The 25817-nt window shown below is 37.1% G+C and overlaps 1 protein-coding gene across 2 annotated transcripts in view; it reads right to left on the minus strand.

The window, feature by feature from the left end:
- Positions 1-536: 536 nt before the first annotated feature.
- Positions 537-25817, minus strand: part of LOC106874343 (uncharacterized) — a 100406-nt gene continuing 75125 nt past the window's right edge. For both annotated transcript variants that reach the window (XM_089340778.1, XM_089340779.1), the window contains 2 exons: positions 6556-6950; positions 537-932 (listed from right to left, as the gene is read on the minus strand). In XM_089340778.1, the coding sequence (XP_089196904.1) occupies positions 600-932; positions 6556-6950 (728 nt within the window). In that variant the 3' untranslated portion in view covers positions 537-599. The remainder of the gene's footprint in view (positions 933-6555; positions 6951-25817) is intronic.

Here is a 25817-nt window from a genome sequence, read left to right on the forward strand (position 1 = left end):
AAACAAACTGACAATAATATTATTAAAATGATATTACGAAAACAAATTCCTTCTAGCAACTTACAACAGTAAAATAGAAACTGACTGATCTACAAGCCGGAGAGAAAATGTAAACAACGAGAAGATTTTAATGCGTCATTTAGTAATACTGAATAACAAAGAATATTCCGTTCTTATTCCAAAAATTCTTCATCGGTATACCATCTAAGGTTCATCTCTCAGGAGCAGAACTTGAAATAATGGAAAAGTAATCAATTTTAACTTTAATAACAACAATTATATATATATATATATATATATATATATATATATATATATATATATATACATACATATAGATTATATATATTCATACATGTTTGTATGTGTGTATATATATATCGTATATATACATAAAATACATACATATATATATACATACATAATATATACATATATCTATATATATATATATATATATATATATATATATATATATATATATATATATATATATATATATATATATATATATACATACATACATACGTATGCATGCATGCATGTATGTATGTATGTATGTATATGTTCGAGAATGACGGTGACTATTTGAGCAGTTGTCAGTTTCTTGTGAGTAATTTCGACATTTTAGCAGTGGCATTGCTGACCCGGTGAATTTTCATGATACTCCTTCTCAAAGATTGCCCGACACTGTACCAGTAGATGTCGTCCTGGGAACGTGTCTTGTTCCTCGGAAACCTGTAGCCGCCTTGGTAATACTGTCCATTCAAGTTGCTATTTCGAACACACGTTCGAAACCACCAGCCACAGTGGAACTTAATGGCACAGTTCTCTTGCAAAAGGTTTGACTGTCGATCATAGGTGGTGAAGGGCCCGATGTGGAGCCGGAGACCGCTACTGCCAGGTCCTTGATTCTGGTAGGCATAAAAGTCCTGTCGAAAAGATTAAAAAAAAGATGTCAAAAGGTGGTACAATAAAAAGTGTGTATCTGCATTAAATATTGGTTCCAAATTTTAGCAACAATTTCGGCGGAGGGGTACGTCGATTGCATCGACCCCAGTGTTCAACTGGTACTTTATTTTATCGACCTCGAAAGTATAAGATGTAAAAATGACCTCATCGGAATTTGAACTCAGAACGTAACGACGGACGAAATGTTGCTAAACGTTTTACCCGGCGCGGAAACATTCTGCCAGCACGCCGCCTTAATATTTGCGTTAAACACACACACACACACACACGCACACACGCACACGCACACATGCACACACACACACACACGCACGCACACACACACACACACGCACGCACACATGCACACACACACACACACATACGCACAAACACACACACACATACACACACACACACACATACGCACACACAAGCACGCAAACACACACACATAAGTATGTATTTAAATATACATACATATGCATATTCTTTTATTCTTTTACTTGTTTCAGTCATTTGACTGCGACCATGATGGAGCACTGCCTTTAGTCGAAGAAATCGACCCCAGGACTTATTCTTTGTAAGCCTACTACTTATTCTATCGGTCTTTTGCCGAACTGCTAAGGTACGGGATGTAAACAACACCGGTTGTCAAGTAGTGATGAGAAGACACACACACACACACATATTTCGTTTTTGGATTTGGTTTGCAAGATTCTTTATGTGAGTTCGTGTGTTGAAACATATTGTGTTGTGTCTGGGGAGAGTCATTCTCTTTTGGTGCCTTATAATTTAACACACTCACCGGTAAAATTTCCACTTATTTATTTTTTATTTTTCTAAAATTTTCGTTGCGTCCTGCAACCTTGGTAAGTAGGAAAAGATGGTATGTAGACTATCAGAAGGGGTACATGGCACCATGGAATACTATCATTTTCTCTGATGAATCATCACCCAACCCTTTTCTCTTCGGAGCATGTTTATGTCTGGAGACAGCCCCACAAAAGCCTTCAACCCTAAAAGTTTGATTTATACCGTGGCATGACTCTTTAGTTGTTCTACATAACAGTGTTAGTGCCAAGGATTATATAAGTATTTTGGTTGAATATGTTCCTTCTATGGTGTAAATACTGTTCCCTGGTGTTAGCGCAATCTTTCAGGACAATTATGCGTCGATTTATACATATTAATGTTATTCTGGTATGAAGAGCAGGCGCAGGTATGGCTGTGTGGTAAGAGGTTTGCTTCTCAACCATATGGTTCCGGTGTGTTTATGTCCCGTAACTTAGCAGTTCGGCAAAATAGACCGATAGAATAAGTACTAGGCTTGCAAAGATTAAGTCCTGAGGTCGATTTCTTCAGTTAAAACCCTTTAAGGCAGTGCTATAGCATGGCCGCAGTCAAATGACTGAAACAAAAGCAAAACAGACAACTTGGACCCCCCCCCCCCCCCCATCACACACACATACAACCACAGGCTCTCAATATAATCAAACATTTATCGTCCATTTTGGAGCAACAAATGAGGCTGTGCTTTCCTCCGCTACCGTTGTTGAAAGAGTTAAAGCACACTTTACTAGAAAAATGGTTCAGAACCTGTACAAAAGAAGTCTTCGACATACTAAAGATGTCAAAAGTTGACCAGCTTCGTATTAAATAATAAAACTTCCATTTAACAAGATGTTTCCAGTTTTCTTTCTGCTTGCCCAGCCCCTTGGCTTTAAGGGTGTCGTGAAAGGCCTGGCAAGAGACTCAACCTTCTGTGTTCTTTAACAGGGCTTAGAGAAACTGAAGGACAGCTGCAATAACTGTGTCAATTTGAAGAGGGAAATATGTTGAATAAAATCATAATTAACTGATCCCCTGTATTTTCTATTATCCAATGACAGGAACTTTTCAGCACTCCCTCGTATATACCGTACATTGATATATATTTTGATAAGGGTGAAAGGGACTGAAAAAAAGACGCTTGACTAATAGATGGAAATTATGAATTTTCTTGATGTTTTTGTCGTACAACCACCCGCAGAATCGCTATCCCAGTCGACAGGGCATGTAATTTGTTTACTTAAGATAGCATAAACCTATTCCTTTGTGTCACGCATCTTCACAGTGAAAGTTTAAAGAAAAGAAATAGGATTAAGATACACCATATTCCAAAATTAACTGACGCTGTGACTGTGTAGATTATATCGTAAAATGTTATTTGTATATTATCTATATGTGCTGTTCTTGTTGCTTAATCTCAGTATAAACAGCACAAATTTCTGGTCTATTATCACTGGCAGACAATATAGAAAAATTTTTTGTGAACAAAATATTATTTCCCTTGTCTTGAAACGAGTATATTTGAACACGCATACACACACAAACATGCGCGCACCCATACACACGCACTAATATTTGTATCAATATATGTGTGCATATATACACACACACACACTGATACAAATAATCTTATATTAATATGTGTATATATGAATGTGTGTGTATTTATTTGTTTGTGTGTGAGTGTGTGTGAGTGTGTGTGTGTGTGTGTGTGTGTGTGTGTGTTTTAAACATACTCGTTTAAGACTAGGAAAGTAACAATTTCAAAGAACTTAACGCAACACACACGCACACACACACACACACACACACACACACACACACACACACAAATATATTATATGTATATATTATGAATGTATATGTGTGTAAAAGAATAAAAGTATGAAGAAAGTATATGCACACATGCATACATGTATACATACATACTCATGCATACATACAAACATACGTACACACAAGCGTACATGCATATTGATACATACATACAAACATACGTACGTACATACATACATACATACATACATACATACATACATACATACATACATACATACGTATATACATACAGACAGGCTGACTGACTGACAGACAGACGTGCATACACAGATATGAAATAGAATACAAATTACATCTTCCGTACATTCTCTATAACAAATATGGCGGCTTACTCATTCAACACATTGAAATATTCGTCCGTAATTCGATTACGATAATGACTTTGTATAGTCGTCACTGCAACCATTTAAATTGTCACGTCTAATGTTTCAACCCCTAGCTGTCTTCTCTCTCTTTCTCCCCCAACTCACACCTTTCAAACCCCTGCCCCCGTATGCTCTCTCGCTATCTCTCTCTCTCTCCCCCCTCTCTCATTGTTAGCTTCGTTTTAACGTTCATGGGTCTAAATAATACATACAACTCTATAAAAGGTTATTGAGGAAATGACGAAAATAAAATGAATTGAACTGAAGGAGTAGTAACTTTGACATTTTGGATTTTGCACTTGGAAGGGGAGAAAAAAAAATTACGGTGTAAAAGTGTCGCAGTCGTATCAGTGGCAGTGTCCCAGCCAGTGAGCTTTCGACAATCACCAACCAACGGTGCTGCACTGAAGATTCCCTTATCAAGGGTACATTTGTCACAATTGACAAGTGCATTACCCCCAGCTCAGGCCGAAACAACAGGAGGAAATCTTGTTACCATAGTTAGACCTAAGTAGGGGGTGAGGTTATTAACTGAGGATATTTTTCTTTTGTTTTTTATTTTTTGGTTATTTTTACGGAACTCATCAACGGGACCGCACCGAAGAAACCCCTTAACGAAGCGACACTTGTCACTTCTCAACCTCCCCAGTCGTTTAACTGTAAATTAGAACTATAAGGTACAGTTCACCATTTTACAATAAACTGCAGGAAACCGATCCAACTGGGTTGAGTGGCCTTTACGTAGCTGCTAGATCTGTTAGGCGCAGCAGTCAAATTTCTCAAAGCACATCCTGCCGTTTTTGAAAAAAAAAAGAAAAAAAGAAAGAAATTAAAGAAAAAAAGATGTTAGATAAAACAGTCTGATATAAACTATGCTTGAAAAGAAAAAGACAATAGAGTCACATTTGAAATATCTTTGATCTTAGGCTTATTTGATCAGCAACAATGATAAGAAGCCTTGCCTGGTGATGTAGTCATTGGGTGGAGGCGCAATGGCCCAGTGGTTAGGGCAGCGGACTCGCGGTCATAGGATCGCAGTTTCGATTCCTAGACCGGGCGTTGTGAGTGTTTATTGAGCGAAAACACCTAAAGCTCCACGAGGCTCCGGCAGGGGATGGTGGCGAACCCTGCTGTACTCTTTCACCACAACTTTCTCTCATTCTTACTTCCTGTTTCTGTTGTGCCTGTAATTCAAAGGGTCAGCCTTGTCACACTGTGTCACGCTGAATATCCCCCGAGAACTACGTTAAGGGTACACGTGTCTGTGGAGTGCTCAGCCACTTGCACGTTAATTTCACGAGCAGGCTGTTCCGTTGATCGGATCAACTGGAACCCTCGACGTCGTAAGCGACGGAGTGCCAACAACATAGTCCATTGGATATAGATATGTTTGGTGGTGTAACAAGATTCATCAACGGCCCTGCCAGAAGAACCTCTTAGCAAAGAAACTCTTAACTCCGTCTCTCATTTAATAGTCCACAAGAACCCCAATGAGTAGGAGTTTATTATTGGTTTATTTGGCCTAGAATATAGTGAAAGGGTTGTTCTCACAATCTTCACATACACTTCTAGACTATAGCAAATGCCTGGTAGAGCAACTGAAGTTTTAGGGCGTTTTCGTTATTGTTGTTGTTGACGTTGTTTAGATATTTGAATATGAAGTGGATTGAAGTTGCTATGCGGTCGCCTGACAAGCTAGAAATAGCGATCAAATTTCCTTCAAATTTTGACACCAGTGTTCAACTGGTTCTTATTTTATTGACCCCGAAAGGACGAAAGGCAAAATCAACCTCGGCGGAAATTGAACTTAGAACGTGAAGACGAGTGAAATGCCGCTAAGCATTTTTCACAGCGCCGTAACGACCTGCCAGCTCGCCGCCATAATCAAACCTAGAATACTAAATAAATGACGTATTTGATAATGAGTTCCAGATATATTATCATTGACAAGACGATTGGATGGTCACGGCTGAAATGACTTTAATCATAAGTCTTCTCAAACTGACCTGCTGCTAAACATTAGCATCATCATCATCATCCTTGTCATCATCATCATCATCATCATCATCATCATCATTATTGCTGTCTCCATCTTGAGCCAACGGTAGAACTTATAGAAATAGCAGCCAAGCAACGATATACCATGAATACACCAAGTGCTCACGAGGTGTAAACGACGATTAAACCATGTTGAAGTTGTTTTTGTTGTCATCGTCGTCGGAAGGAGTTAAGAGTCTCTCTGCTTGAAGATTCTTCAGGCAGTACCGTTGATGAATGAATGTTGCTACAGCACCAAGCATATTCATTACTACATCATCAGGCGCAACTGCACAGACAAGGCGTTTTGTCATTGTGGTTGATCAAAGATATTCCAAACCTATAATCCAAAGCGGTTCCAACCTTGACCCACTCGTGCTTTCTTATTATAAGTATAGTGTATTTTGAGAGATATTTCGCTGCGATTTCTGAGAGATCAACAATTCACCCTGATGTCTCGCATATCAGTCACATTTAAACCCAGGTATTCTACAATGAACCGGCGACTAAGGGAACAAGTTAATTTACTTACCTCTGGTACTCGGAGTCTGTAGAAATTCTTTTCGTCTTCTATGTAGAAAAAGGAACTTCCTCCTTCGTAGTAGTTACCCGTCTGTTGTGTAGGACCGTGTGTGATTCCACTCCAGTCCCACATATTAACTTTGAGTTCGTAGGTTGCCTGAACACTCAAATAATAAATCTTCTCGTTTCCTAACCAGTATTCAGATCTAATGTTGCCGAAACCTTCTTTGTAGTCTTCCCAATTCCTGTAGAAATCCACAGCGCCATTGGTTCGTTTCTGTATTAATGTCCAGGCTTTACCGTCTTTGAATTCACATTCTACTTGGAACGGTTTCGCGGCAAAATTTGGTTTGATGGAATATATCCCATCTTTGTCTCGTCCGTTTAAGAGAATATCATCGCAATCTGAAAAATAAAGAAAGAAAAAGATTTTGTTTCTCCAAGTCTTTAAATTATTTTGTTTTCAGACTTACTTTTTACTTTACTTTTTACTTTTTTACTTGTTTCAGTCATTTGACTGCGGCCATGCTGGAGCACCGCCTTTAGTCGATGGATGACCTAAAATTATATGCTAAAAACGACAGAGAGCTAGAAACATTACTACAGACAGTACACGGCTTTACCAAGGAAATAGATATGAAATTCGGATTAGAAAAATGTGCCAAAGCAACCCTGAAAAGAGGAAAATTAGTTAAAAGTAGCAATATAACACTAGATAAAGCCAATGAAATAAGAGAACTAGACGAAAACCAACCATATAAGTATTTAGGAGTCAATGAACTAGATAGGATACAACATACACAAATGAAAGAAAAAATAAAGAAAGAGTACTATAGACGAGTTAGATCAATACTAAAAACAGAGCTCAATGCTAAAAACAAGATAATGGGTATCAACACTTTAGCTGTCCCAGTTATAAGCTAAAGCTACAACATCCTTAACTGGACACTAAACGAACTATGTAAAATAGACAGGAAAACAAGAAAAATAATGACAGGATATAGGATGCACCACCCAAAATCTGACATAGAAAGGCTATATATACAACGCAGAGAATGTGGCAGGGGTCTTATACAGCTAGAAAACTATTATAAAATAACCACCATAGGACTGCAAAAATACCTACTCCAGAAGCAAGGGAAACTAATACAAATAGCCACAAAACACGAGCAAAACAAAAAACTGTCTTCAGTATTTAAGGAAGCTGACAAATACAAACAAGAAATCAATCTACCTAACAAATACGAAGAAGAAGAAGAAGAAGAAGAAGAAGAAGAAGAAGAAGAAGAAGAAGAAGAAGAAGAAGAAGAAGAAGAAGAAGAAGAAGAAGAAGAAGAAGAAACAACAAAAGCTATAAAACAAATGAAATCCAAACTAAAACTAGAACAGCAACGGACCATGATAAAACGATGGCAAGAAAAGCCTCTACATGGTAAATACTGGGCTAAACTAAATGCGAAAGAAATAGACAGAGAAAAATCCCAGCAATGGCTGAGAAGCTCAGGACTCAAAGCAGAGACTGAAGGATTTTTAATTGCTGCACAAGACCAGAGCCTCCCCACCAGAAATTACCAAAAACACATAATGAAAAGAAATATAACAAGTAACTGTAGAATATGTGGAGATCGACAAGAGACAATAAATCATATTATCTCTGGCTGCCCAGTCCTGGCTAAGAAGGAATATATTCACAGACACGACAGAGCTGGGACCTATATACACTGGAAGCTATGCCAACACTATGGAATAACAACAGAAAAAAGATGGTATAAACACACGCCAGAAAAGGTCACAGAAAACGAGAAAGCAACCATACTCTGGGATATGCCAATACACACAGATAGAGAAATTAAGGCAAATAGACCAGATATAGTTGTCAAAGATCATGAAGAAAAAAAATGCTTTCTAATTGAAGTATCAATATCAGCAGATGACAACGTTTCTCTAAAAGAAATGGAAAAACTTTCAAAATACAAAGACCTGGAAATAGAGATAACTCGAATGTGGAATCTAAAAACAGAAACAATTCCTATCATAGTAGGTGCCTTAGGTATAATAAAAAAATATTCAGACAAATACATAACAAAAACACCAGGACTTACAAATATATATAACATACAGAAAATTGCACTACTGGGTACTGCACACATTCTACGCAAAACACTTTCAATACAGTAAACATAAGAGCACCACAGCAAACCACAGCACATACCCAAGGCGCACAGAGCTGCGCTCGGTAGTGAAGTGAAAGCACGTTATAAAAATAAAACTACTGAACAATAATAATAATAATACTTTATAGGATTGAGGTAACTCCTCCGGAAGGTATACAGAAGCAAAAAAATAAAAAAAAGAAGAGTCCCATTGTTATCAAGTGAACGATATTTCGGCATCTAGTGTTTCTTCCGCAGGTTCAAAAAATAAACTTGAACCTGTGGAAGGTACACTAGATGCCAAAATATAGTTCACTTGATAACAATGGCACTCTAATAATAATAATAATAATAATAATCCTTTCTATTATATGCACAAGGCCTGAAATTTGGGAGAGAGGGATAGTCGATTACATTGACCCCAGTGTTCAACTGGTACTAAATTTATTGACCCCGAAAGGATGAAAGATAAAGTCGACCTCGGCGAAATTTGAACTCAGAACCTAGCGACGGGCGAAATACTGCTAAGCATTTCGTCCGGCGTGCTAACAATTCTGCCAGCTCACCGCCTTAAATAATAATGATAATAATAATGATAATAATAGTTTCAAATTTTGCCACAAGTGCAGCAGTTTTGGGAGAGAGGATGAGTCGATTGTATCGATCCCAGTGTTCAACTGGTACTAAATTTATCGACCCCGAAAGGATGAAGGATAAAGTCGACATCAGCGGAATTTGAACTCAGAAGGTAGCGACGGGCGAAATACCGCTAAGCATTTCGTCTGGCATGCTAACGGTTCTGCCAATTTGCCGCCTTAGATAATAACAACAACAATAATAATAATAATAATAATAATAATAATAATAATAATAATAATAATAATAATAATAATAATAATAAAAATACATAACAAAAACACCAGGACTTACAAATATATATAACATACAGAAAATTGCACTACTGGGTACTGCACACATCCTATGCAAAACACTTTCAATACAGTAAACATAAGAGCACCACAGCAAACCACAGCACATACCCAAGGCGCACAGAGCTGCGCTCGGTAGTGAAGTGAAAGCACATTATAAAAATAAAACTACTGAATAATAATAATAATAATAATAATAATAATTATAACCGAGTAACATGACATAGAATGTAGCTATGAATCTCCAATGGGAAAGATGCAAACATTTTCACATGGAAACCCGAAAATGAATTACATAAATGTGCACTAAATGAACTGCGTAACGATTATGTGGTTATGATGCTGTGGGATATGTCTGTCTAGACTGGCAAAGTGAAGGGCTAATCTGAGAGAGAGAGAGAGAGAGAGAGAGAGAGAGAGAGAGAGAGAGAGTGGGGAGAGAAGTGAGAAATAAAGGAAAGCCGTATTTGATTCTGATAGACATCACGATTCCATCTGACCAAAATATCGTCCGGAAGGAAGTTTGAAAAACTATCGAAGAGCAGAAATCTCGAAATGGCAATAGGTAAGACGAGTATGAGAATTTACCAAAATTGAAAAAAAAAGGGAAAAAAAAAGAAAAAAAGAGCGGTACCGATAGTAATTGGAGCACTGAGGACGATAAAAAGTAACATAAACAAAAGTAGTAACATCATAGTACAACTCACAGCTTTACTCACGGATTCAGAACATAGCCCTTAACCGGTACAACACACACTGTCCGGGTACTGCACGCACCATTTGGGTACCGCACGCACTGTGTGAGTAGAGCATACATCTGGGTACAGCGCGTACATCTGATTACAGATATTTCAATTCAGTAAAGCGATTTCAGCAGCACATATAATACGACATATATTCTACAAAATGGCACTTCACTACTTTCACACAGCTCATATTTTATGCAGTCAGCTTCCAATGTTATAATATAACTCACGCAACACATTCGGCACAATCACTTCCCAATACGATAACACAGTTCCATACAACGCACATTCCACACAAACATCTCTCAGCATTATTAACAACTTTCAAAGGTAGCGAGCTGGCAGAATTGTTACCGTGCCAAGCATAATGCTTAGCGGCATTTTGTCGTCTTTACGTTCTGTGTTCAAATTCCGCTGATACCGACTTTGCCTTTCATCATTTCAGGGTCAGTAAAATAAATAGTAGTCGAGCACTGGAGTCGATATAATCGATTAGTCCCCTTACCCAAAATTGCTGGCCTTGTGCCAAAATTTGAAAGTAGTATCCTAACAACTTTCAGTGGCGGAGTGCTGGCAGAATCACTAGCACGCCGGGGAAAATGCTTAGCGGTAGTTCGTCCGTCTTTACGTTCTGAGTTCAAATTCCGCCCAGGTTGACTTTGCCTTTCGTCCTTTCAGGGTCGTTAAAATAAGTACCAGTTGAGCACTGAGATTTATGTAATTAACTAGCCGAGGGGGGTGGGGGGGGGGGGGCTAACCGAAATTACTGGCCCTATGCTAAAACGACATATCGATCATATATTAGCTGACAGGCAGGGCGGCGTCAGGAAGTGCGGAGCCCACTTAAGGTGGCGAGCTGGCAGAAACGTTAGCACGCCGGGCGAAATGCTTAGCGGTATTTCGTCTGTCTTTACGTTCTGAGTTCAAATTCCGCCGAGGTCAACTTTGCCTTTCATCCTTTCGAGGTCGATAAATTAAGTACCAGTTACGCACTGGGGTCGATGTAATCGACTTAATCCCTTTGTCTGTCCTTGTTTGTCCTCTCTATGTTTAGTCACTTGTGGGCAATAAAGAAATAAGGAAGTGCGGTGCCCAATTAACGAATTGTCAGCGGGACCCTCTACTCAACGAAAGATGGAGATAAATGTTTTATGCTTCGTGTAGTTTGACAGTCCCAACCAAAAAGCGTTGTGAACTTGAGGCTCGACCATCAACCACACTGATATACGAAAAATACATCATAGCGTCCTTCACATCCACTTGAGCGTGTGCGAGGGACCCTCTCTAGGCGCAGGGCTCAGTTTGGACAAATCTGTCTAACTGGCTTCAAACCGGCTGACAGGTACTTGTTCTATTAACCCTCCAAGTATGAAAAGTTAAAGTTACCATCAATAGAAATTGAACATGTAACCACATGTGGCAAGGAAACATTCTATACGACGCTCTGTCAATGTGTAAATGCAGAGATGGCCATGTGTGTCGTTTTAGGAAGTTCCTCCATAACGATCAAAGTTTCGGGTTGTCAGTAGTACTTTGTGATGATGATGATGGTTTGTGGTGGCAACGATGATGGTGATTATAGTTGTAATGGAGATAGTGGAGTGGAGGCGCAATGGCCCAGTGGTTAGGGCAGCGGACTCGGGGTCATAGGATCGCGGTTTCGATTCCCAGACCGAGCGTTGTGAGTGTTTATTGAGCGAAAACACCTAAAGTTCCACGAGGCTCCGGCAGGGGATGGTGGCAAACCCTGCTGTACTCTTCCACCACAACTTTCTCTCACTCTTACTTCCTGTTTCTGTTGTGCCTGTAATTCAAAGGGTCAGCCTTGTCACACTGTGTCACGCTGAATCTCCCCGAGAACTACGTTAAGGGTACACGTGTCTGTGGAGTGCTCAGCCACTTGCACGTTAATTTCACGAGCAGGCTGTTCCGTTGATCGGATCAACTGGAACCCTCGACGTCGTAAGCGACGGAGTGCCAACAACAACGGAGATAGTGGTAGTGGTGGTGGTATGATGGTGGTGGTAGGTGAATTGGTGATTGACGGTAGTAGTAGAGGTAGCGGTAGGTAAATGAAGAGGGGAAATTGGTGGTTGATTCTAGTAGTAGTAGTGGTGGTGGTGGTGGTGGTTGTGTTGATATTGGAAATGGAGGAGGCAGAAACAAATGAGAATTCCTGCTGGGTCTTATTATCTAAGTTCCTTTTTATCTATTATCTGGGCCCTATTATCTAAGTTCCTAAGGGAATAGTTTAAGGCGAAGAGAGAGACGGGAGAAGGAGGAAGGCGAGAGAGTGAGAGAGAGAGAGAGAGAGAGAGAGATAAAGAGGAGAGAATGGGGAAGAAGGAGAAAAAGAGGGGATTGAGTTGGGGGTGGATGATGGTGTCTAAAGTTGATTCATAGATGGCGTTGTCTTAGTCTTTTGCAAACTTGGATAAAACTAAATATTTAAGCCAGGGTGAGGATGGGAGGAAAACAAAGCCTGGGATTTTGTTGTATTAGTTTGTATATGAGTTTGTGTGTGTGTGTGTGTGTGTGTGTGTGGACATTTGTGTTTATGTGAATATGATGTACATGTAACTATGTGTGAATGTATGCGTGTTTGTGGCGTCGTCTTGTGGATAAGAAGCTCACTTTACAGTCATGTAGTTTTGGGTTCAGTTCCACTGCCGGCACCTTGAGCAGATGTCTTCTACTATAGCCTTAGGCGGATCAATGGCTCCGAATGAATTTGGTGAACGGAAAATGCCGAGAATGATAGATACTGATATTTCCCCATTGTTGTGGGTTTTCAATATCCAAGGCTAATTGTCTCTCCTGATATGTGATATTTGGTGCTCTTTAACATCAGGTGTCGCGTAGGGCGCTTTCCCTGAACGCTATCCCGCAGCAAATTTCGCGTATAAACAAAAACATAACACTATGTATATGCGACTGGTAATGTCTATATATTAATATATCATTCACTAAACTCTTTTATCAGTATATGGAGACAGACGTACGCAGATACATGCATGAGCGCACGCGCACACACACGATGGTCACATCTCCAATTTAGTAAGCGTTTTAATATCGAAAAACCTGAATGACCTTAAATGCTCTTGTTTTATTTTGCCCCTTCAGCCACTGATCAGTAAGTTTCTATATATACGTATATCCCGTTGTGTGTGTGTGTGTGTGTGTGTGTGTTTCTGTATCCGCAGGTGCCACAGAGTGCATGCGTACATATGTATACGTATATTTCCACTAATACAGCTAATTACCTTTTGGACATACTCTCTTTTACTCTTTTACTTGTTTCAGTCATTTGACTGTGGCCATGCTGGAGCACCGCCTTTAGTCGAGCAAATCGACCCCGAGACTCATTCTTTGTAAGCCTAGTACTTATTCTATCGGTCTCTTTTTGCCGAACCGCTAAGTAACGGGGACATAAACACACCAGCATCGGTTGTCAGACATACAAACATACATGCACACATCACATACATACATACATACATATATATATATATATATATATATATATATATATATATATATATATATATATATATATATATATATATACATATATACGACGGCTTCTTTCAGTTTCCGTCTACCAAATCCACTCACAAGGCTTTGGTCGGCCCGAGGCTATAGTAGAAGACACTTGCCCAAGGTGCCATGCAGTGGGACTGAGCCCGGAACCATGTGGTTGGTAAGCAAGCTACTTACCACACAGTCACTCCTACAATTATTTTTATATACATCTGTATTGACTTTCTCATTATTGATGCAGTTCCCTATATAGGCACAAATGTAATTCTTTGCCAAATAAATTGCACTGCGTATTAGAGGTTCCGATGAAGCTATAAGGTGTTATTCAGGCACTCAAATATGACTCCACTGTATCTCATAGTAGAAACAGCTGTAAACTAATGAAGTTCATAAGATAATCATTTATTCCTTTGTCATCTTTGTTTTTTATGACCGCATTATACTCGGATAACACTTCGTTCTGAAAGATACACATATTGAGTTCTACTCCAGGTTATTAGTCTCACAATGCCTAAGCGAAATATGTGTGCGTGCGCGCGCGTGTATGTGAAAGACTGACATTTCAAAACAAGCAATATCGGTTGTACTGGTTATGTTGTTTTTGATGGTAGTGGTCGTAGTGGTATACGCGCGCACGCAATCACACACACACACACACACACACACACACAGGACGTATCTATGAAGTAGACATTTTACAAACATGTATGAAGGACAAGTAAGATTTCCTTATATACACATTTCCCTTAAATACACAATTTGACGTTTCTTTAGCAAGATGGCGATCTCCAGTAAAAACAATCAATCAATACTTCTCTATTTGTTATCGTCAGCTAATTCAATAGAGTAGCTATCTGGTCAATCCACTCGCAGTTGTTATATAGATAAAGCAGACGATAGCTCGAAAATAAAGCTAAACACTGGAATTTGAAAGGGAAGGGAAGTACGTTTGTGTTGGTCTCTATCGTCAAAGTCAGTTGAAAAAATGTTTTAACAAGGCAAAGCAAACAACGAACGAACTATCTTAGTGATTTTTGAGAAAAGAATTCTAACATTCGTGAAGGACGAACAAGATTTACTTTTATATACACATCCTGAGAGTTTTCTGGGATTTTTTTTCTCAGTAAGATGGTGGCCTCCGCTAAACAACTAATCAATACTTCTCTATTTATCCTCAACAGTTAATTCAATGGACGATTTGATCAATTCATTCACGGTAATTAAATGGATAATACAGACGAAAGTTTCGAACTAAACTTAAACAGAGGAATTCAAAGAAGGTAGTTGAGGGTTTATCTCGGCAAAAGGTGTTGAATAGTTTTAACAAGAAAGATAAAATGAAAATACGGATAATTTAAAGTGAACACTAACACTTCATTTCGAAATAATTTCATTATTTTGCGCGCGTAAGCGAAAGCAGGGTATTGTAGTCGCTCGTCTTTGTCTGTTTGCAAAATTACTGGAAAACGGCAGAACGGATTTTCACCAAATTTGACAGAAATACTCATTGAATGTGTGGCTCGAACTCATTAAATTTTGGTTTGGTGAATCGAGATGTTTTCTCTTTCTTTGTTACATAACGCTTGATGTAATTTTGTTGAATTATTGCGATTATTAAACTAAACGTGAAATAAAGTGCCTTCCTCAAGAACACAACACACAGACCGATTAGGGAATCGAACTCACTACCTCATGATTGCGAGCTCGCCGCTCTAACTACTGAGCCATGCGTCTTATATAGACACACACACACACATACACACACACACACACACACACACACACACACACACACACACACACACACACACATAGTGATATACACTTATATCACTCAGTGTCAAAAACAGTATAACTGGAATACAATCATGGATTTACAATATAGGATGGTCATGAACCATAACCTCGGACCCCGCCACAAGAATATGCAGAGTTCTTTACTAATCTAAACAATATCGTTTACCTGGTGTACTAACAGAGAGCTTATACCCGGATTGACCCAGATTGACCCGGATTGACCTGGATTGATAATCCCTCACTAATAACTGTTTATATATGTATGTATGTATATATAAATGTGTGTATGTATATATATATATATATATATATATATATATATATATATATATATGTGTGTGTGTGTGTGTGTGTGTGTGTGTGTGTGTGTGTGTGTGTGTATGTTTGCATTACCTAAAAAAACCCGCATTGCCCAGGTTAATGCTGTTCTTATTCAGATTAGTAAACAATATATATAAAGATTTATTCTCATAATTATTTCAAAATATCTATATTTTATTTTAAAATATCCAAATTGTAATGATAATAGAATTTTGTAACTGAAAATCTGTCAATGTTGAAGCACCTCAGGGTAAACAACATTCATTGTGTAACTTTTTTGTTGGTGTCGAAATGAATAAATTGTTGTTGCTTCCAACTCGTGAGAAGTAACATAGAGACAGTTGTGGGAGAAGCATGTAGTAGAGAGATCAAGTCCAACTACCTTGGAGGGATTAACTCCGAGATTTGTTAATTGATATACCAAAAACATAGACACAGACAAACACAAACTCTGTTGGATATATATATATATATATATATATATATATCTATATATATATATATATATATATATTATAGTTTCATTTCAACATAATATTAGAACTTCGATTGGAATAATGTTGATATATTTTCGATATTTTTGATTATATTATTTGATTAATTATTAATCTTTATAGTTTATAATATCGTAAAAGTTTTTTTTAAATCAAAACTTTGTATATATATATATAAATTTTAACCTTTTATTCTTAATAATTTTTTCTTTCCTAATTTTTTCATTCATAATTTTTTCCATTCATAATTTTTTCATTCATATTTTTTATTATTACGTTTGTAGAAATAAATAATCTTGTATTTTTCTATTATTCAATTGATCTTTAATCATAATTAAATAAACGTCTTTAGCTTTAAATAGTATAGCTTTAACTATTACACCGGTTAAATATGTACTAATTTTATCTTCATTATTATTTTAAAACTTAAACTTCGTTCAACTTGTATTTAAAACAATGATAATTTAAAACAATGATAATTTAGGTAAGATGTTTTTTTGTATATAATATACATGTTATTATTATGGATGAAGGGATGATTATTGAATGGTTATTATTTTGATATTATGATATTTTTTTAATAATTTTTCTATCTTTATATAATAAGTATTTCATATTAATTCATTTGGTACTTATTGTTGGTTGAGATATATATCTAATTATTGTTCTACTTACGATCTGACGAGTAGCTATATTTTTGAATAGAACTTATTTTCGATAATTTCAATTGATTTTAATCGATTTAAATTTCTTTTCTATTTGAAAATTGGTTATGAAACACGTGTAATCTTTTTATTATATTTACTTATGATATTTACTTTACTTTATATTATACTCATTTATTGTGCTTTTAATTATTAATTTTTCTATATGTGATAGTGGATTTTCATCGATGAGTTCTTGAAAATTGGTTATTTTCCCTAAAAACTATATATATATATATATATATAATATATATATATATAGAGAGAGAGGAGAGAGAGAGAGAGAGAGAGAGAGATCACTTCTCTGTCGTACCAACTCAATAATAGAATATGCTTCGCTGCAGAGGTCTTACCTATCCAGGATCGAAATTTGTCCTTTGCTTTCAAAAGTTGGCTCTAAGGACCAAATAGTTTCCAATTCCATTGTCAACTGTGTCCAAATAATTTAGATTTTAAATCTGATTAGAATAATTTTTCTTTTAAATTTTAGACTATAAACATTCTCAGAAAGAGTTTTTGTCATCTAATTGCTCGGATAATTTCACTTTCAACTCACTATATTACCGATGCGAGATCCTGCCGTGTTTCTATTCAAGGGAGTCTTGTTTTTGTTCTTTACTTTTCAAATCTTGATATCTCAATTTCTTATTTGCTTTCTTTAGATAAACACCCTGATGCTATCAGCTAAACATTAAAATGTCTATAGGCTTGCTACATCTAGAATTACATCCTCATCTAGTGTGGTCTTCCTTCTTTAACATGGTAAGATGTGATACGAAGGAGATTTGGCCTGCTATTTCAAGCCAGTCAGGTGATCACATAAAACCTCCGTCGTCCTCGTCGTCGTCTCTCTCTATCGTTTTAACTTCATTTTTAAAGGTGCTGATAGACATTTGGTCAAATTAGCTATTGGGGAGGAGAGTTTTTGCTTGTTTTTTTACAATCTTATTGTTTCTGTTTCAAGCCCTGGTGAATCTATTTTATATCGGTTTCTCGTATTAATCGTTGTGGCGCCATTAGCTAACCGTAAATACGTCTACTGACAGAAACATTGGGAAAAATACAAGAAAAAAAAAAGGACAACGAAAACGAAAACAAATAAAGAAAGAAATAAGAGTCGATAATCTCTAAAGGCGAAGAGTAGCTCAGACGAAGTTTCATATATATATATATATATATATTATATATATATATATATATATATATATGATATATGATATATATGTATGTATGGATAGATAGATAGATAGATAGATAGATAGGTGCATAGATATATAGGTGTGAGTTGTGTGTGCATATATATATATATATATATATATATATATATATATATATATATATATATATATAATCATATATATATATATATATATATATATACATATATACATGCACACAAACACATGTGTGTGCGTGCGTGCGTGCGTGTGCGTCAGTGTGTACTACACGCATAATATAATATTACAAAATTATATATATATATAATATAGTTAGATATATATATATATACTATATATGTATACAGTTATATATATGTATGTGTGTGTGTATATATATATATATAGAGGAGAGAGATAGAGATTTAGTTATATTATTATATATATATATATATATATATATATATATATATATATATATATATATACATACATATATATATATATCACTATATCTATCTATCTACTCTATATATATATTATATATATACACACACTTACATACTTATGCACACGCGCACACACACACACACACACACACACACACACACACACACACACACACCACACACATATATATATATATTTACAATATCAGTTACCTCAATGAAGTGGAAGTTATATCAGCCAGAATAAGATCTTCCGTAGGCAAATCTGATACAAAACTAGATACAGAGTCAACACTTAAATATGCTTAGTTCAAGTGAAAGATCGTTTTCAATAAATTTCACAAGTTTAACTTTTCAACAATTCCCCTGGAACCTTTGTCAGCTACTTCCAGAGTTAACAATTATGATTTACAGTTGGAATTGTTACATTTTGTGTTTAAAAAAGCGGTCAAAAACAATAAAATCGTTTAACTATTATTCAGCGTAAAACAAAACGAATTTATTTGTTTGTTGTTTATAAAACATTATTTGAATATTTTTTAAAAAAAGCTAAATGCATAATATTTTGTGCTGTATAGGCAGTTCTCAAGATTCGTCTATCCATCTCTCATACCCAACAGACTTTCAAGCTCAATAAATCGACACCGTTTATTCAATTTCCATACAATAGGAATTTGGACAGTCGTACAGTTTTGTTTTTACTCGAAGGCATAGTTCTGAAGTTAAGAAGCTTGGTTAGCAGCCATATGGTTAGGAGTTCAGTCCCACTGGGAGGCAACTTAGTGGGCCAATTATTGTCTTCGACTTCTATTTTAGCCACAGACTGACCGATGACTTGTGATTAAATTTGATTGACGGGAACTGTGTGGAAGCCCGTCGTGTCTATACGGAGAGCATAAGTTCCACTGGACCGGACATGTCGCAACGCTTATAGGCAACAGAAGGATCCGTGCAGTTACCAAGTGGTGTCCAAGAGATTGGAAAAGGCCACTTGGAAGACCTCCACGACGATGGGAACACGATTTGGTCAAGCAGTTTGGGTCAAGATGGAAAACGAATGTCGTAATCAAGACAGAATTGGAAGAGCATTGTGACCAGAGGTGTAAAATAGCATCTGATATCTAGTCGATACTGTAATACTGTGACATATATGTATATAGTTGTTATTATGTTAAACTGTCGCATGTCCAAATTTGACCAAATGCGTTTCTTTCAATATTTATTTTTGCTCGCAGTAGCCGGTTCTTTTTGTCAAACTATAGTATCTCCAGCTGCTTCAGATGCCAAGATATCAAAACTTGTCAAAGTGTAGTACAACGGTTTTTGCTATGCATTGGTGAAATTATTTTTCTATTTTCTGAAAAAGCAACGTTTTGGACTTACGACACTTTTGCATAATAGCAACACTATGTTTGTGCGTGTGTCTTGGTGTTTGTGTTTGTCCCCACCTCCGCTTGACGTGGTGTTTACGTCCCCGTAAACAAACCATCAAGCTGCTCGGCTAAAGAGCAGGCTTTTAAAGACAAAATACTGGTATTGATTTGCTCGACTAAATCATTTAAGGTGATGCTTCACTACGACTGCAATCTAATGACTGAGAAAAGGTAAACTGCTGCACACCTCCGAAATTTATATTTTCATTTCTTCATTTTCCACTTAATTGTAAGGTTACAATTTCATTAAATGCTTGATTTGTAAGCAAACTCTGATTCTATTGGTTGTTTAAAAAGGTCGGATCTATTTTAAAATGGGGGCACCAGTATTTTCTTAACGAAACACTAACGAAACACTTTGAAACTTGGGACACTGGTAGAATGTGTCATATAAAACATCTTTTACTCTTAATCTTCTTAACAAAAAAAAGGAATTCGCAAGTTATTCCATGTTAAAGTTGTCGTATTTCTGTAATTTCAACCAATCACTGACGTCTATTCAGCTGAATAGAGTTACTGCTGGGCGGTCATAAAAATGTTATTCCCTGTGACATATTTCATCCGGTTTAATCGTAATTTATACGCATATATTGTTTATATAATAAATTACGCTGTGCGTATCTATGTGTGTAACAATTTTAGAGTTCGGATTCTAGAGTTAGGGTTAGTTTTAGGGTTAGGGTTAGGGTTACGGTTACGGTTAACAGTCTAGTTAGGGTTAGGGTTAGGGTTAGGGGATTAATACAATATACACCGTTACAGCACTAACTGTTTTCAACTGAATAGACGTCAGTGATTAGTAGAAATTATCGAAATAGGACAACTTTTTACATGAAATAAATTCGAATACAAAATTTTTTTTCTGTTCTATAACACAAAATAGATAAGTATACGAAGTTTGAAAGTCTTTCGGTACCAAAAAACACTACATAAAACATAAATGAAAACTGGGGCCCCCGTTTTAAAATAGATCCAAAAGGTCTAGAACAGACTAAGTTTATTTACAAAAATTTCTAAATGTCATCTACGTATGCGGAAGATCGAAATCTATGACAGAGTGCGATACTCTTGCAGAGGGTATGAGGTGTCTAGGCTCAATATCCGGACTGATTCCATGCCGACTTATTTGGCATCAGATGTTTTATCCTCTCCCCACCCGCTCAATTTTTCTTTCTTTCTTTCTTTCTTTCCTTTTTCCCTCTTTCTTTCTTTCCTTCTTCCCCCCACCCTCTCTCTGGGCATATTTCTCTTTATGTGTATAAGGAGAGAGAAAGTGTTTGTCTCAATCGTGTCCAATTAATAAATTGTAATGTCTCAATGTTTCTCCCTCCTCATTTCTCTTTTATCTTTCTCTCTCTGTCTCTCTCTTTCTTTCTCCCCCCCCCCCCTCTCTCTCTGTATATTTCTGCACAAACGTAGCAACTATTCACTATAACTGCTGGAGACTCATTTGGTATTTGAGACTTTTCGTTTTATATTGCCCTGGCAAACAAATGAGTACAAAGCATAAAACCCATCATACCCGTTCGAATATATAAAAAAGAAAGAGCTGTAGGTCATACAAAACTAATACAACAAAATGAAACGGACAATATTAACTGTTCAGAAACCAGTCAATATCAAACTTGAATAAACAAGGCTTTGAATATGAACAACTCACATGTGTCTTCAATTATTAAGGATTATAAAGAAATTGATATATACTTCATGCAGGAAATATAACGGCAGCTATTACGTTAAAAATGAAAAATGAAAAAATAAACAAGGCCTAGTGATGGAAAAAGGGTGAGTTCATTAACAGAGATGGGTGAACAACAAGGAAAAATACTGAAATGAGTCTTGCAGTAAATTCAAAATAACATTAATGCGGATTGGCGAGAGCATTTAGGAGGTTAGGCGGTGGATTCTCCAGAATTTCAGGCAAACAAGGTTGGGTTTGAAAAATTACAGAAAATGGCCGCTCTTAATAATCTTAAACTCTTTCGAGGAATAGTTAGTGCAGATGAAAAAAGCTGCAACAAAATTTGTGCAAGATTTTGCTTGACATGGTTTTTAAAAAATGCATTGTTATTGTGCACAACAGATTTTTAATGTTGACGAAACTGGCTTACATTGAAAGAAAAAGATACCCAAAAGAACATGTTTATCTGTTGAAGAGAAAACCATACCATAAAGCGATATTTTACAATCAATAATTGCCGTTTAGTTTCAGTATATTCTATCACCTTCGTAGACAGATACAATATTTCCTGTTTTTACTGGCGAAGAACTCTTTCAGTTTTATATCCTCTTCAGAGTTGAGGGTCTGTCAATTCAAAAAATTTTGAAGAGACCGAAACAGATAGAAATCTGACGGCGCAAGGTCGAACGAATATAGAGGATGAAGCAAAATTTCCCAGCCAAGCCCCAGGAATTCTGCCACATCTGCCCAAAAAAAAAAGTGCGGTTTGGCATCGCCGTGATGAAAAACAATGCCCTTCTGATTAGCTACTTCTGAATGTTTCTTGTGGCACGCAGTGCTACGTCAAGCTGGCCACAATACACATCCGAATTGATGGTATGGGAACAAGCTCGTAAGAGACAACACCCTTCCAATCCCACCACACTGAAAGCATAACCTTCTTTGGTTAAAATCCTGCTTTGGAGGCTGTTTGTAGTGACTTGCCGTGCTTCCTCCATGATTGTTTTCGCTTCCTTTTGTTACAGACGATCCACTTTTCGTCCCTTGTCACCATTCTCTTCAAGAAAAGATCGTTTTCTTCGCTCATTTGCAACGAATCGCAGATTGACATTCTCTGGCCAATGTTCAAATTAATTAATTGATTTGGGACCCAAACATCGACACTGCTGACGGAATCAAGTTGTAGGAGGTGGTTTTCAACGTTTCATTTGGATCCTACTTCTTCGCTTGGGAGCGTCGACACAATAATAACAAAGGTTGGTGTTGACCAACTCGCTATTAATCTCAGTTGGTCGACCAGAACGAGGAACATCTTGAACGGAAAAATTTCTCGATTGAAATCTTGAAAGCTACTTCTGGCATTCATGTTCCTTAACAACATGCACTCCACACACAGCACTTATCTTCGTGTGGGTTTCCGCTGCTCTTTTGCTTTTTTAATAATAATAATAATAATAAAATGCATGACTTATCGATAATGTTTGGTTTGGTTCTTCATTTTCAAGGTGACCCCAAGCTTGCAAAATAAAATCTGCCTCGTCGCAAGTTCGCATTAAACTACATTTATAGTATCAGGTATCTAACTACTATGCATACTTATAGTTTTTTAAAACCTGGAACTTATTCTATCGGTTTCTATGCCAACCGCAGTAGGACTGAAGCCGGAACCATGTGATTGGAAAGCAAATTCTTACCACACAACCCATGGCCCCTTTCAGGGCCTCAAACAAAGGAAAGAATTATTCCCAGACAGTGGTCTTGGCGCGAATGCTAGCAGCAGAGAAGACTTCACTAAATGTACCCAAGATTCCATATCTAGTCAGGGGTATCCAGTAGGGACACGATTGCAGTCTACCACGAAATCGTCCCGGTTAAACTGACTGAAAGAAAACACACACCGTCTCACATTCGTTCGCACGCACACACGCATACACTCACACACACACACACACACACACACACACACACACACACACTAACACACACATACGCACGCACGCACGCACACACACACAGAGGAAATAAAAGAGCAGAGATAAATATATGTAATATATCTTCTAGACATTTCTAAATATACCAATATTTACAAAGAAACATTCATATATATACACATACTTGTGTATTATATATATATATATATATATATATATATATATACGTATGTATGTGTATATATATATATATATATATATATATATTTATATACGTATGTATGCATATATATATATATATATATATATATATATATATATATATATATATATATATATATATATATATATATACATATATATATACATACATGCATATACACATACATACATACATACATACATACATACATACATATACCTACATGTATGCCTGCATGTATGTAAAGAGGTATCGTGTGTGTGAATGTATAAGACATGATGCATTGTGATTGAAGTCAACTAAAGTTACTGGCACCCTTCTATCCCACCCAATGTAATATTCCTGAACAGGCCTCTTGGGATGCATTCAAGTGGATTTGGTAATCTCGTTAAGACGGTATAGAAACGAGAATCTATTGTTACATCATATGGATCCACTTTACTGGTGGTGGTGGTGGTGGTGGTAGTGGTGTGATTATGAGTGGCTGGTTGTAGTGGGAGGAAGAGGAGGAGTCGGAGTGGTAGTTGCAATACTTTATGCGAAAACAAGGAAATAGAAACGTAGCATCAAAAGCGAGGAATACTCCGTAAACGCATACACACAGAAACAAATTTCAACATGAACGTATACGTATACACTCATGTACACTCATGTACACACACCTGGCACTCCGTCGGTTGCGACGATGAGGGTTCCGGTTGATCCGATCAACGGAAACAGCATTGCTCGTGAAATTAACGTGCATGTGGGTGAGCACTCTACAGACACATGTACACTTAACGCAATTCTCGGGGAGATTCAGCGTGACACAGAGTGTGACAAGGCTGGCCCTTTGAAATACAGGCACTACTCATTTTTGCCAGCTGAGTGGACTGAAGTAACAGGAAATAAAGTGTCTTGCTCAAGGACACAACGCGTCGCCGGGAATGGAACTCATGACCATACAATCGTGAGCCGAATACCCTAACCACTAAGCCACGCGCCTTTGTACACGCTAACAGTCAAACATGTACACAGTTTCACGCACACGCGCACACACACACAGAGTAAAATGTTAGCCATAAATATTGAACCGTAGTACGTTTAAAAAATTGTTTATGCCTTTAACCCTCCAACGCGGAGTATAGGCCACTTATAATTGAATTCCATGTCGCATAATTTTTCGCTTATGTACTTATACTCTGCCATGAATGTCCCCCTTTCTCTAGTTCCTTTTGTGTTGATCTACGCCACGAGTTCTTAGGCCTACCCCTCTTTCTATATCCATCCGGATTCCACTGTAAAGCACTTTTCGCTACATTTGGTGTGTCTTTTCTAATTGTGCTACCAATCCACTTTCACTTTTTCTTAAATATTTGCTCCCTAATCGAAACTTGATTCGTTCTTTGCCATAGCTCCATATTGCTTATGTGTTCGGGCCATCTAATTTTAAGTATACTACGCAAGCATCTGTTGATGAATGATTGTATTTGCTTATTTGACTTAACTGTTGTTCGCCATGTCTCAGCCCCATACAATAACACCGCTACGTTTTAAATACAGAGAAATATAAATACACCAACAACACAAGAGCAGCAAAAATAACAAGACAGAAACTATGAGATGATATAGCCTTAGATAAAGTAGTCGTCATGTATTGCACGCTTTTGCAGTGCATTGATGACACTGCAAGGGAAGTCTTCCTGATTAAGCGCAAATTCTCCCATCAGATAAAGCCATAGCATTTCTCCGTTCT

The sequence above is a fragment of the Octopus bimaculoides genome, chromosome 24 (assembly GCF_046866305.1).
Source record: "Octopus bimaculoides isolate indiv1 chromosome 24, ASM4686630v1, whole genome shotgun sequence".
Taxonomy (NCBI): Eukaryota; Metazoa; Mollusca; class Cephalopoda; order Octopoda; family Octopodidae; genus Octopus; species Octopus bimaculoides.